Here is a 12471-nt window from a genome sequence, read left to right as displayed (position 1 = left end):
GTAGAGGGTTTATCTTCTATTGCTGCATCTATGACCAAATTGACCCAAAAGGGTGCTCCGTTCATGTGGATCGAGGAATCTGAGGAGAGCTTCCAAAAGCTCAAGACAACTTTGACTAGAGCCCCAGTATTGGTATTACCTACAGGTTCAGGGTCTTATACTGTGTATTATGATGCGTCACGTATTGGTCTCGGTGCAGTGTTGATGTAAGACGGTAGGGTGATTGCCTACGCGTCCAGACAGTTAAAGGTGCATGGGAAGAATTATCGTGTACATGACCTGGAGTTAGCAGCTATTGTTCATGCCTTAAAAATTTGGCGGCATTATTTAAGAATTATGATATCACCATTCTCTATCATCATGGGAAGGCAAATGTAGTGGAAGATGCCTTGAGTCGTAAGGCGGAGAGTTTGGGTAGCTTAGTATATTTACCGGTAGTAGAGAAACCTTTTAGCCTTGGATGTTCAGGTTTTGGCCAACCAGTTTGTCAGATTGGATGTTTCCGAGCCGAGTCGAGTTTTGGCTTGTGTGGTTTCTCAGTCTTCTCTTTATGATCGTATCAGGGAGTGTCAGTATGATGACCCCACTTGCTTGTCCTTAAGGATACAGTTCAGCACGGTGATGCCAAGGAAGTCACTATTGGAGATGACAGTGTATTACAGATGCAGGGCAGGCTATGTGTACCTAATGTAGATGGCTTGCGTGAGTTGATTTTCCATGAGGCTCACAGTTCACGGTACTCCATTCATCCGGGTGCTGCAGAGATGTATCAGGACTTGAGATAACACTATTGGTGGAGTCGGATGAAGAAAGACATAGTGGAATATGTAGCTTAGTGTCTAAATTGTCAACAAGTGAAATATGAGCATCAGCGACCGGGTGGATTGCTTCAGAAGTTAGAGATTCCAGAATGGAAATGGGATCGGATCATTATGGATTTCGTTGTTGGGCTCCCACAGACCCAGAGGAAGTTCGAAGCAGTTTGGGTGATTGTGGATAGATTGACCAAGTCAGCTCATTTCATTCATGTGATTACTACTTACTCTTTAGAGAAGCTGGCTCAGGTATATATTCGCGAGATTGTCAGACTTCACGGCGTACTGGTATTTATCATCTCTGATCGGGGTACGCATTTTACATCATGATTCTGGAGGGTAGTACAGCGTGAGTTAGGTACTCGGGTAGAGTTGAGTACAATATTTCACCCTCAGACGGACGGGCAGTTCGAACGCACTATTCAGATACTGGAGGATATGCTTCGTGCGTGTGTGATAGATTTTAGGGGTGCTTGGGATAAGTTCTTACCACTTTCGGAGTTTGATTACAACAATAGTTACCAGACAAGCATTCAGATGGCTCCGTATGAGGCCGTGTATGGTAGGCGGTGCCGGTCTCTAGTGGGTTGGTTCGAACTGGGCGAGGCTAGACTATTGGGTACAGACTTGGTTCAGGATGCCTTGGAAAAGGTTAAGTTGATTTAGAATCGACTTCGTACAACCCAATCTAGACAGAAGAGTTATGCAGATCGGAAGGTTCGCGATGTTGCATTCATGTTTGGTGAGCGAGTATTGCTTCGAGTTTCGCCTATGAATGGTGTGATGAGGGTCGGGAAGAAGGGCAAGTTGAGCCCTAGGTATATTGGGCCTTTTGAGATTCTTGAGAGAGTTGGAGAGGTGGTTTACAGACTTGCACTACCACCTAGCCTCTCTGCAGTTCATCCAGTATTCCATGTTTCTATGCTTCGGAAATATCACGGCGATCCGTCTCATATGTTAGACTTCAGTTCGGTTCAGTTGGACAAGGATATATCTTATGTTGAGGAACCAGTGGCAATTTTAGATAGACAGGTTCGAAAGCTGAGGTCAAAGAATATTGCTTCCGTAAAGGTTCAGTGGAGGGGTCATCCGGTAGAGGAGGCGACTTGGGAGACCGAGCATGATATGCGCAGCTGTTATCCACACTTATTCACCAGATCAAGTACTTTTTCTAACCTCGTTAGAGGACGAACGTTTGTTTTAGAGGTGTAGAATGTGATGACCCAAAATGTCATCTTTAAAGTTAATAATTAATTATGTATTCTAAGACCTCGAAAAACACTATTTATCATTACTCGACTTGTGTGCACAGTCAGTAAAGATTTGAGCAAACATACTCGGATCAGTATTTTGAGAGTTCCGGTAGGTCCGTATCGTGATTTGGGACTTGGGCGTATGCCCAGAATCAAATTCCGAGGTCCCTAGCTCGAGATGTGGAATTTTGATGAAAAATTAAAAGTTTAAGTTCAAATAGTGACAGGATGTCGAATTATGTGCAAACGACCTCAGAATAGAATTTTGATGATTCTAATAGCTCCGTATGGTGATTTTGGACTTAGGAGCGTGATCAGAATTTTATTTGGAAGTCCGTAGTGAAATTAGGATTGAAATGGCTAAAATAGAAATTTAAAGTTTGGAAGTTTGACCGGGGAGTTGATTTTTTGATATCGGGGTCAGAATCCAGTTCTGAAAATTTTCACAGCTCCGTTATGTCATTTATGACTTGATTCGATAGGTTTTGACATCGAATTTAGAAATTGGGAATTCTAAGTTTCATTAAGCTTGAATTGGAGCATGATTCGTGATTTTAGCGCCGTTTTATGTGATTTGAGGTTTCAAATAAGTTCGTATGATGTTTTAGGACTTGTTGGTGTATTTGGTTGAGGTCCCGAGGGCCTCGGGTGAGTTTCGGATGGTTAACGAATAAAAAATGGGACTTAAACAGCTGCTGCAATTTTTCTTCTGCTGAGCAATCGAGCCCAGAAGTCGAGCCCCCAAAAAATCGAAGGTCAGAAATCGAGTCCAAAAAATTAACCCAGAAATCGAAAGCAGGCTCGAGAGCCATGATCAAAGACAGGCTCGAGAGCCATAATCGAAGGTAGGCTCGAGAGCCATGATCAAAGACAGGCTCGAGAGCCATGATCGAAGGCAGGCTTGAGAGCCATGATCGAAGGCTCAGGCTCGATGCCATGACCGAAGGCCCCGGCTCGAGCCTGTGATCGAAGCCACGATCGAGGCCTAGACTCGAGGGCCATGATCTAAGCCACGATCGAGGCCCAGTTCCGAAGGCTGCTTGGGCAAATTTATAAAAGAGGGGATTTCGTCCCATTTGTCATTTTTGACGAACTTGAGCTTGAGGAGAAGCGATTTTTGACAGATTTTCAAGGAAAAATATTTGAGTAAGTGATTCTAACTCGGATTTAGTCTATTTACATGAATATATCATTATTTTCACCATTTAATTAGTGTATTGAGATGTAAATTTGGAAAAAATTTAGAAATCTCATAAAAACGAATTTTGAAATTTTTGTGTAAGTCGATCAGAGTCGGAAAATCGAGAAAAAGGCATACTGCTTGGTTAAATTGGAGCAAGTCGAGGTAAGTGACTTGTGTAACCTTGTGTGAGAAAAATTTCCCATAGGATTGGTATTGATGTGATTATTGAAATGTGTTGAAAGTCGTGTACACTAGGTGACGAGTGTGTACACGGGCTACATGTGAAAGATTATATTTTTAAATTGTGTAGATCATTGTTGCGCATTTATTAAATTATTTTATCTTGTTATATTCTTCATCATTGATCTGAAATATATACCTTAAATTTGTTTGACCTTTTCCTGCTAATTGTTTTACCTGTTTAGTTGAAACTTGGTTTATTTTATTCTGTGCATTATTTGAAGGTTTATTTTCTTTAAATTAAATATTATTAATATGAAGTATTTGACATTTTTAAATTTAATATTTAAGCAACGTATTAAAGATTTTTAAATATTATTTTTTCTGAATATATTTGTAAGATTTTCGTACTCATTGTGATGGAGCCGTGAGCTCTTTATTGTGGAAAAATAGTATTGATGATTTATTTTGGCATGAGCCGTGAGCTTTTTATTGTGAAAAAATATTGTTGTTGAATTATTTTGGCAAGTTAAATTATTTGAACACTTGAGGTGCAAATTGTGATATATTGTGATATTTATACGCATGCGGTGGTATAAGGTCTGGGTATTGAAACACATGCGGTGAGATAAAGGTGGCTTGATACGCGTGGCTAGTAGGAGAAATTACTAGAAGTCATGCGGTGAGATAAGGATAGCTAAAACACGGGATTCTATTTCGGTAATTTTTTTTTTCTTTCAAATAAATTGTGAAGGCTCCAGCGGTGAGATAAGAAAATGAGATATTGTGAATTTATTTATGATTTGGGACTACGAGGCGGTACCTCGGGAGTGCCCTTGTTGATATTGATTTATGACCGCAGTTGCCTTGATTATTTGTTGTGATTTTCTTGAAGTTGAAAGAAAATTTTGCTTTGTTTCCACGAGATATTGATTGCCATTTATTTGATGTAATTAAATGTGACATACTACTTGATTCAATTTCTATTATCACTTTATTTTATTATATTTTGAAATATTTTACCATGCCATTTATTAATATTTTCTAGTAGGGCCTAACATGATCTCGTTACTACTCTACTGAGGTTAGGCTTGGCACTTACTGGGTACCGCTGTGGTGTACTCATACTACGCTTTTGCATATTTTTTTATGCAGATTCAGGTATACCTTATCAGACCAGGCATCAGTAAACTAGCTGTACGAGGAGACTTCGAGGTATATCTGCCAGCGACCGTAAACTCCGAAGTCTCCTTCTATCTTACTATGTTGTCTTCCTTATTTGCTTTAGACTCTGATGTATAGAAACATATAGAATAAATTTTTAGAAGCTTATGACTTATTTTTACCGGGTTTTGGGAGTTAAAATTGTTTGAATTGTAGTTTATTTATTTCGGATTAAAATTCCGCATTGATAGGCTTACCTAGTCTTAGAGACTAGGTGCCATCACGACATCCTACAGCGGGAATTTGGGGTCGTGACATGAATATTTAGTTGGGAATAGTTTTGAAAGATGATTGTATTGTTGATATTATTTTGTTATTGAACATTTGTATAGTTGTTGTTGTGGTTGGCGTTGTTGTTGTTGTTGTGGTTGTTATTAGCGTTGTTGTTGGTTAATTATTGTTGTGGTTGTTGTTGGTTAATTATTGTTGTTGGTGGTTAATTGTGGTTGAATGTCATCAATGTAATGCTGCCATTATAGGATGAATATTGGTTGTAATTGGCTGGTGGTGTAGTTTAAAAGCAGGCATATTCTGCTAGGTTTTTACCTAGAAAACCAACCGATTTTGGTCGGAAAACTCATATTATTTTCCAGAAATTTAAAATTTCCGACCGAAGTCGGTCAGTAATTTCAATTTGAAATCTGCAGATTTTTTAAATTTTCGACCGAAGTCAGTCGGAAATTACTTTTTTATTTATTTATTTTTTAGTATACCGACCGATTTCAGTCGGTTTGCTACAATTTACAAATAAATACAAAATTATTATATATTTATATTTCCTACCGATGTCGGTCGCTAGTTTGAAAAATAAATAAAAAATAATTTAAATAATATCGACCGACTTCGGTCGGTATATTTATTTTTGTTGTCAGTCAAAGCGTTGAATTAACCGACCGACTTCGGTCAGAAAATTGCGACCGAAGGCGGTCGCAACATCTTAGCGGCCATTATTTTTCCGACTAATTAAAAGCGGTCGGAAATCGGTCGCTTTTTCTTTATTTCCGACCGATTTCGGTCGGTTTTGGTGGACAAAATTTGACAATTTTCTAGTAGTGAAAGGTTTTTTTTTGTTTTGTTTTGTTTTTTGTATCTGTTAAAATTCTTTCTTTTTTCCTTAATAAACTCATTGTACAATTAAACGCCATATAAATGCGACGAATGGAGCAATAACCTCCATTAAAGAGTCCAAAACAAAGCTATGGAGAAATACAAGGCAAAACTATGTCGTTTCAGACCCTTTCAAGGGCAGCCCCTTATCTTGTACTTTTGGTCACTTTCTCTTTCAAATTTGGCCCAATTTCTTTCTTAATCCTACTTATTAAATTAAATTTACACAAACAAATAAATTAATTAAGTAACTTATTCAAATGATCAATTAACTAGATTAATTCACCAATCGAATAGTTAGTTAATTCCTAAAATGCACAAATTAAGAAAGAACTATTTTTTGGTATTTTTATGATAGGAAATATGCAATCAAAGACACAAAAATTGGAAAAAGTAATTAAAGTAACAAAATACTAATGACTTCAGGAGGTGTTAAAATAGTACAAAAATTAGGTATTCACAAGTACGATACAGTCAAACCAAACAACAAAATATTATTTGACAATAGCAAACAATACAATCTATCCAAACGTTGTATTCAAACTTGATTTAATACCAATTTGCGTTATCTAATCTTTGCTTTCAAACTTGGTTTAATTGTAAAAACCTGACTTTCTTATTTACTTGGCTATTTACACCTTTTTTATTTGACAATTTGCCTTTTCAATTATAACAAAATCAATTAAATCGAATCTCTAATAGAGATGCAAGCCACCTTTAAGTACGTAGAATTTTCCAGTATAGGAAATGAGCTCAGCTAATTTTCTTATTGAAAATCGTGAAACAAAATTAAGATGCAAATATAAAATGCCAAATACATATAGCCAAGGATGCAAATTAAATTGTATCAAAATGTATTGTGCAAACCAATGCACATTAATTGTTTTCACTTTTAACAAAACAAGATGACTAACTCACAAAAAGAAATCCAGACACAAAATTGCAATCGCCTACGCTTCGTGATAGAAGAACATTATTATTCCACCAAAGAGACCAATCTTAAGTACCTAAAGCATCTTTCTGATCAAGTTCAAATTGCTCAATGATTGTGTGTTGTGTCTATAATTTAGTAATTATACATAAACAAATGAAATTTATAATTACATGGAAAGTTGAAGTAAGTAGTAACCCCCATTTATAATTCACTTCTTGCTTTGGCGAAATTCACGAGATTCACCATTTTCACTGCTTGAATATTCTTGACTCGACATGCTGGATTTTCTGAATTTTCTTATGTCATATGAACCTCCATCATGTTCAGAGCTTCCACCTGAGCTAAGAGTTGCACTATGCCCAAGTTTTCCTCCCTCATTTAAATCGTCCAAAGTAACATCATCTTCTAAAGCACGCACAATCTGTATGTAACGTAATTCATTCATCAATATTTTTCAAAACATATGGTACCGGGTTGATCGTCTGAACCCAATACTTTTCACGCGAAATACAATTTATGTAAAAATTTATTAAAATGACAATAAATAGTAGATATGAACCTATGATTTTAAAAATATAATAGGTTCAAAGTTAAAACCCTCAGGAATCGTTTGGTTGGGAAACAAGTTATCCAAGAATTAATTATCCCGAGATTAGTTATCCCGAAATTATTATCCCACCCTTCCATAGGAGTTAAAAAACACTACAACCTTGGGATAACTAATTTCGGGATTAGTTATATAACGATTTTATCTCAACCAAACGTGAGATAAACTCGTCTCAAATTTAATCTAAGAATTAATTATCTCTTATCCCTCGTATCAAACGAGACTTTAACTGTTGAACCCATAACATTTAAGTCTTGGAACATTCTCATCAGACTAACTTTGTTACCTTTTTAGTGTATATAAGAGATGTTGTATACAACATTGTGTCATTGACCACGAGAGAGAGAGAAAACTAACCTGACTCATTTTTGGACGTCTTTTAGCAGAATGCCTGATTGATGCAGCAGCACATGCCACCATACATAACATCTGTTGTGCATCAAATTTCCCCTCCAAACGTGGATCTATTAATTCATCATAATCTCCACCCTCTGTTGCACGAATGAGAATAGGCCTTGCCTGCATATAAATTATCAAAAAGGGAATGAGAAATTATTTAATACAAATTAAATGATGTCCTGTTGTCTACTTATATATAGATTATATCATAAATTATGTAGACGATATATCTTGTAGTATCAAACAATATTGAGAATTACCCATTCAACTAAGGTATCATCGTCACCATCCATATCTATTGGACGACGTCCAGTTATAAGTTCCAAAAGCATAACTCCATACGAATAGACATCAGATTTCTCAGTGAGTTTGCCACTTGAAGCATACTCTGGTGCTAAGTACCTGTTAATTATCCATACAAACAATTTCACTTCATTATTTCATTTTAATTAAACCCACTAAGACATGATGCAAAAGTAAGCAATTTCAATTTTGTAGTACTTGAATTCTGTTTTGTTTAACGACAATATATGATAGCAAAAAAGAAAATTAAAAAGAAATAATAGATGACATTTTAATAAATATTTTAGGATACTCACCCAAAAGTTCCCATGATACGGGTGGATACATGAGTATTGGTGTCAGACGAAAGCTTAGCTAATCCAAAATCAGCCACCTAATGAAAAAGATTATTAGAATAGTGATAATGAAATTACTTGTGTATCCAAGTGAAAGGAAATTCCCCGTTTGATAGATATTTCATGGTGTTTTCTTTCTAAGATAGAAATACCTTGGCTTCGAAATTTTCGTCCAATAGAATATTTGCAGCTTTAATGTCCCTATGAATAATTTTAGGGTGGCCTGCAAATTAAAGAGTACTTAGATATGAAAATACAAAAATAATTCAATAGTAAAGGTGAAAAATAAGAAAAAAGTTGAAGTTTAATTACAATCTTCATGAAGATAAGCAAAGCCTTTTGCAGATCCTAATGCAATTTTGTGCCTTGTATTGAAGTCCATAGGAGGACGACCAGATCCTAAAAGAAATAAAGGAAATATGAGATAAATTCCAAACAGGAAATAACAATTACAAAAGGTATTTAAACTTAATGGGTGTGTTTGGTAATGATGAAACTATTTTTTTTTTTTTTGAAAAATATTTTCCTTAAAGTAAGTCATTTTTTGGTAGAAAATATTTTTTATGAAAACATTTTCCACCAAACATGAAAAATGACTTTCCTCATTTTTGGGTGCATGGAAGACATTTTCCTTCAATTAACTTAACTGTGAAAAACTTCTTATATTCTACTTTAATACCCTAAAATTCATTTTAAAAACAATACTAATATTTTATCAATTTTTAATAGTAAATTTTTTTCCCTAAAAATAGTTTCTACTGTCCAATCAGGAAATTATTTTTCCATAAACATAAGTCATTTTCTTTGATTTTTTTTTTCTTTTTGAAAACAACTTTTGTGGTATCAAATACACTGAAAAACTTCTACAGTTCGAGTGTTTTGCAAATTAACAAAGCATACATACCATGGAGGTGATATTCAAGAGTGTTATTAGCAACAAATTCATAAACAAGCATCCTTTGCGAGCCAGCACTACAATATCCAACCAAAGACACGAGATGACGATGATGTACACGACTTATAATTTCAACCTCTGCTTGAAACTCTCTTTCACCTTGTCCACTATTAGCTTTTAAACTTTTAACAGCAATCTCTTTACCATTAGGTAACACACCTTTATGTACATATCCAAAACCACCTTGTCCTAAAAGATTAGCCTTAGCAAATCCTCCAGTTGCAGCTGCTAAATCATCATAAGTAAAACTGCTTTGGTTAAAACCAAGAGCCATTGCTGGATGTGGAGGTGGCAAAGGAGGTTGATGTGGACCAGAGAAAGCTGCGGAGCTCATTTCACTACTACTCATCATTGGTGGCGGCGGCGGCGGCGCAATTGGCCAACTGTGTTCTGAGCTTACTTGTGCACTAGGAGGCATTTTGCCAAACTGATCAGTAGATTGGAGTTTGTTGTTATTCTGCCAATTGTTCCCATGTTGTCCACTGTTATTATAGTAGTGATGACTGTCTGTAAATTACATAATTAACGTTAGAAATTGATAAAGAAAGAAATATGAATATAGAAGAACAGCAACAAGAAGAAGACTTAAAGTCGTGATATCATTAAAAAAGTGATTGCCTGAATTTTGGAGGTAGCATTGTGGACAAGCACTATTATCAATTGTATTGAAAGTGTTTAATTTTAATTAAACATCGTTAACATAAGCTAGTTTCAATTAAAATTGTAACTCTTAATAATAGGCTGAACCAGCCTATTATTAAACATATACATAATGCACAAGTAATTTCTAAGAAAAAAGTGGATTAAAAAGTTAATTTTTCACTTCCATTTTCAACGTTGGACTCTAAAAAAGATGTTATTTTAAGTAAGGTGACAAGAATCACAAAATGATTTACAGTAATTTGGATATGTAAAATTTACCCGAAAAGTAAGGCAATATAAAATTTTACATTTTAAAAATATCACAGATGTACACAAACATTATTGATCAAGGATAAATGGGTTGACATTCAAAAGTGAACAAGATGTTGAATTTGGGATGGAAGAATTAATTCATCTAATATGATACAACCAAATAAAAAGTAGGGCAAAGCAGAGAACGCAAAAAAATGAAAGAACAAGAGCCAATTTTTCATCTTACATGTTGTGCTTGTGTACTAATAAACCAAATTGGTGTTCAGTAATTGCACTTTTAGATCTTTTTACCAATGTATGAAGTGTTATTTTCCTTAAGGCAATATATTATGTCGAAAGCACACAATTAATTAAGATAACAAAAAAAAATAAAGTAAGATCTATACTCATGGCTCCGTGAGAATTGTCTCTGTAGTAGCCAATTTGAGCATGCTTCCTTTTCTTTTTTCGTTTGCAACAAGATATGAGGAAAACTATCATAACAAGAAACAATAGTCCTGCTCCAGCAGCAACTCCTACCCTTAGTGCTGTTTTGTTATCTTTAGCATCTGACTTTGTTGAGGGATGCTTTGGAGGGGCAAGAGATCTAGAGTTAGGAGAATTATGTGATGGTGGAGGGGGTGGCGGCGACGGAGGTGGCGGCGAATGAGCCGATGAACCTCCTTTTGATGAATCCGATGATTTTGGTGGAGGCAGTGACTTGTTGTCAGAATTGTTATTATGATTATTATTGTTGTTATTGTTGTTATCAATGTTATTATTGTTGTTATTACTGTTGTTGTTATTGTTTGAAGAGGAATTATTATCTTTTCCAGACGAAGAGTCATTGTTAGGAGGAGATTGAGAGTTTGAATTATTATTATTATTATTATCGATGTTATTGTTAGAAGGAGGAGATTGAGAGTTTGAATTATTATTATTATTATTGTTGTTACCGTTAGAAGGAGGAGATTGAGAGTTTGTGTTATTATTGTTATTGTTATTGTTATTATTATTGTTATCACCGGAAGAAGAGGAGCTATTGTCGTTTCCAGATGATGAATTATTTTTAGAAGGAGAAGATTGAGAATTTGAATTATTTGGTGGAGATGATGAGGAAGATGGTGGTGAATTTGAAGATGATGAATCTGATGGTGGTGAATTTGAAGATGAAGAATCTGACGGTGGAGATTCCTCAGATGATGACGAAGACATTTTAATAAAAGTCTTTGTCACAATCTGCGTTAGAACAAGTTACGCAAATTCTGCCGATCTCCCAAGTATTGATCCCTGTTCATTCCAAAATAAATTTTACTTTAGTAAACAATTATCAATCATCATTCAAGAAATCATAAGAGTACTTAACCCAAAAAAAAAACACATGAAACTAACCATACTGAATGATCTCAATAACAATAAAACGTGAAACTAACGATACTCAATGAGATTCCATTATTGAAACATTATCATTTCTTTCATAAAAATGAAAATTATTACAATACAGAATCGATACTTCATGTCATTGTATCACAAAAATGATATAAAAAGATGATATTGTATTTAAAAAAACAAAGATTAAATATATGAAATTTTGAAGAAGAAAAAAGAGAGATGAGATGAGGAGAAAATGTGAATACCTTTAGGAGAAGGGCAGTGAGGATTCTCAAAGGAAGAAGAGTAAAAACATGTTGCATGGAGTAATAATTTTTACGGAGAAACTAAGAGCTGCTTTTCCATCCTCATACTCCTCCTAAAATGAGGGAACTAATTACTAAACATTTGAACATAAAAATCAATACATTTTAGTTAATGCATATATATTTCATTAATTATAAGGCTAATTTTTATGAAAAGACCTTGAATACGATCTAAATAGCATTGACTATGTATTCTTATTTGTCAAATTAAATGAACAACCATATTTTCACTCATTTAATTATACGGTTTTTGATCTAAGTAATTTTACCGCACATGTGACTTTCTTTCCACTTCTTTCGCTCTACTGTTCCATGCAAATTGTCAACCACATACATAGTTAGAATTAATAAAATCAGTTTCAAGTCATTTACCAATAAGAAGTGGGTTACTCTAGTGGGGATCACCCTTCACTTTTAACCAAGAGGTTGCGAATTCGAATCACCCCAAAAACAAGGTGAAGAGTTCTTGGAGGGAGGGAGCCGAGAGTCTATACTAGTTTCAAGTCATTTACTAGAGATACACCTTAAATGATTACTTTACTTTTAAAGTTTTACTTCACACGATAATACCACCTAAGCTTTCTA

General features: G+C 35.0%; 1 protein-coding gene across 3 annotated transcripts; it reads right to left on the bottom strand.

Annotated features, from left to right (window-relative positions):
* Window positions 1-6583: 6583 nt before the first annotated feature.
* Window positions 6584-11980, bottom strand: LOC104086940 (putative proline-rich receptor-like protein kinase PERK6). 3 transcript variants are annotated; one of them, XM_070185581.1, is made up of 10 exons: window positions 11827-11980; window positions 11372-11479; window positions 10597-11341; window positions 9245-9802; window positions 8653-8739; window positions 8493-8563; window positions 8302-8378; window positions 7963-8104; window positions 7661-7822; window positions 6584-7117 (listed from the first exon to the last, which is right to left on the bottom strand). In XM_070185581.1, exons 2-10 carry the CDS (start codon window positions 11402-11404, stop codon window positions 6905-6907), a joined length of 2088 nt encoding a protein of 695 aa, XP_070041682.1. In that variant the 5' UTR covers window positions 11405-11479; window positions 11827-11980; the 3' UTR covers window positions 6584-6904. The 3 variants fall into 3 exon arrangements, with proteins under 3 accessions (XP_070041682.1, XP_009589595.1, XP_033509488.1); XM_009591300.4 differs by having other exon boundaries at window positions 10597-11479; XM_033653597.2 differs by lacking the exon at window positions 11827-11980 and adding an exon at window positions 11582-11623 and having other exon boundaries at window positions 10597-11479.
* Between the last annotated feature and the right edge of the window lie 491 nt (window positions 11981-12471).

This window comes from Nicotiana tomentosiformis, chromosome 1, assembly GCF_000390325.3.
Source record: "Nicotiana tomentosiformis chromosome 1, ASM39032v3, whole genome shotgun sequence".
In the NCBI taxonomy this organism is placed as follows: domain Eukaryota; kingdom Viridiplantae; phylum Streptophyta; class Magnoliopsida; order Solanales; family Solanaceae; genus Nicotiana; species Nicotiana tomentosiformis.
The sequence above is the reverse complement of the archived record's forward strand: the minus strand, read 5'-3'. Positions and strand labels throughout refer to the sequence as shown.

Excerpts from the sequence above, each read along its gene's own strand:
- LOC104086940 (XM_009591300.4), bottom strand. The coding sequence starts at position 11,404 with ATGTCTTCGTCATCATCTGAGGAATCTCCACCGTCAGATTCTTCATCT. Across the intron at positions 8,379-8,492 it reads ACGAAAATTTCGAAGCCAAG|GTGGCTGATTTTGGATTAGC; the intron begins GTATTTCTATCT and ends CTTTTTCATTAG. Across the intron at positions 7,118-7,660 it reads GACGTCCAAAAATGAGTCAG|ATTGTGCGTGCTTTAGAAGA; the intron begins GTTAGTTTTCTC and ends CGTTACATACAG.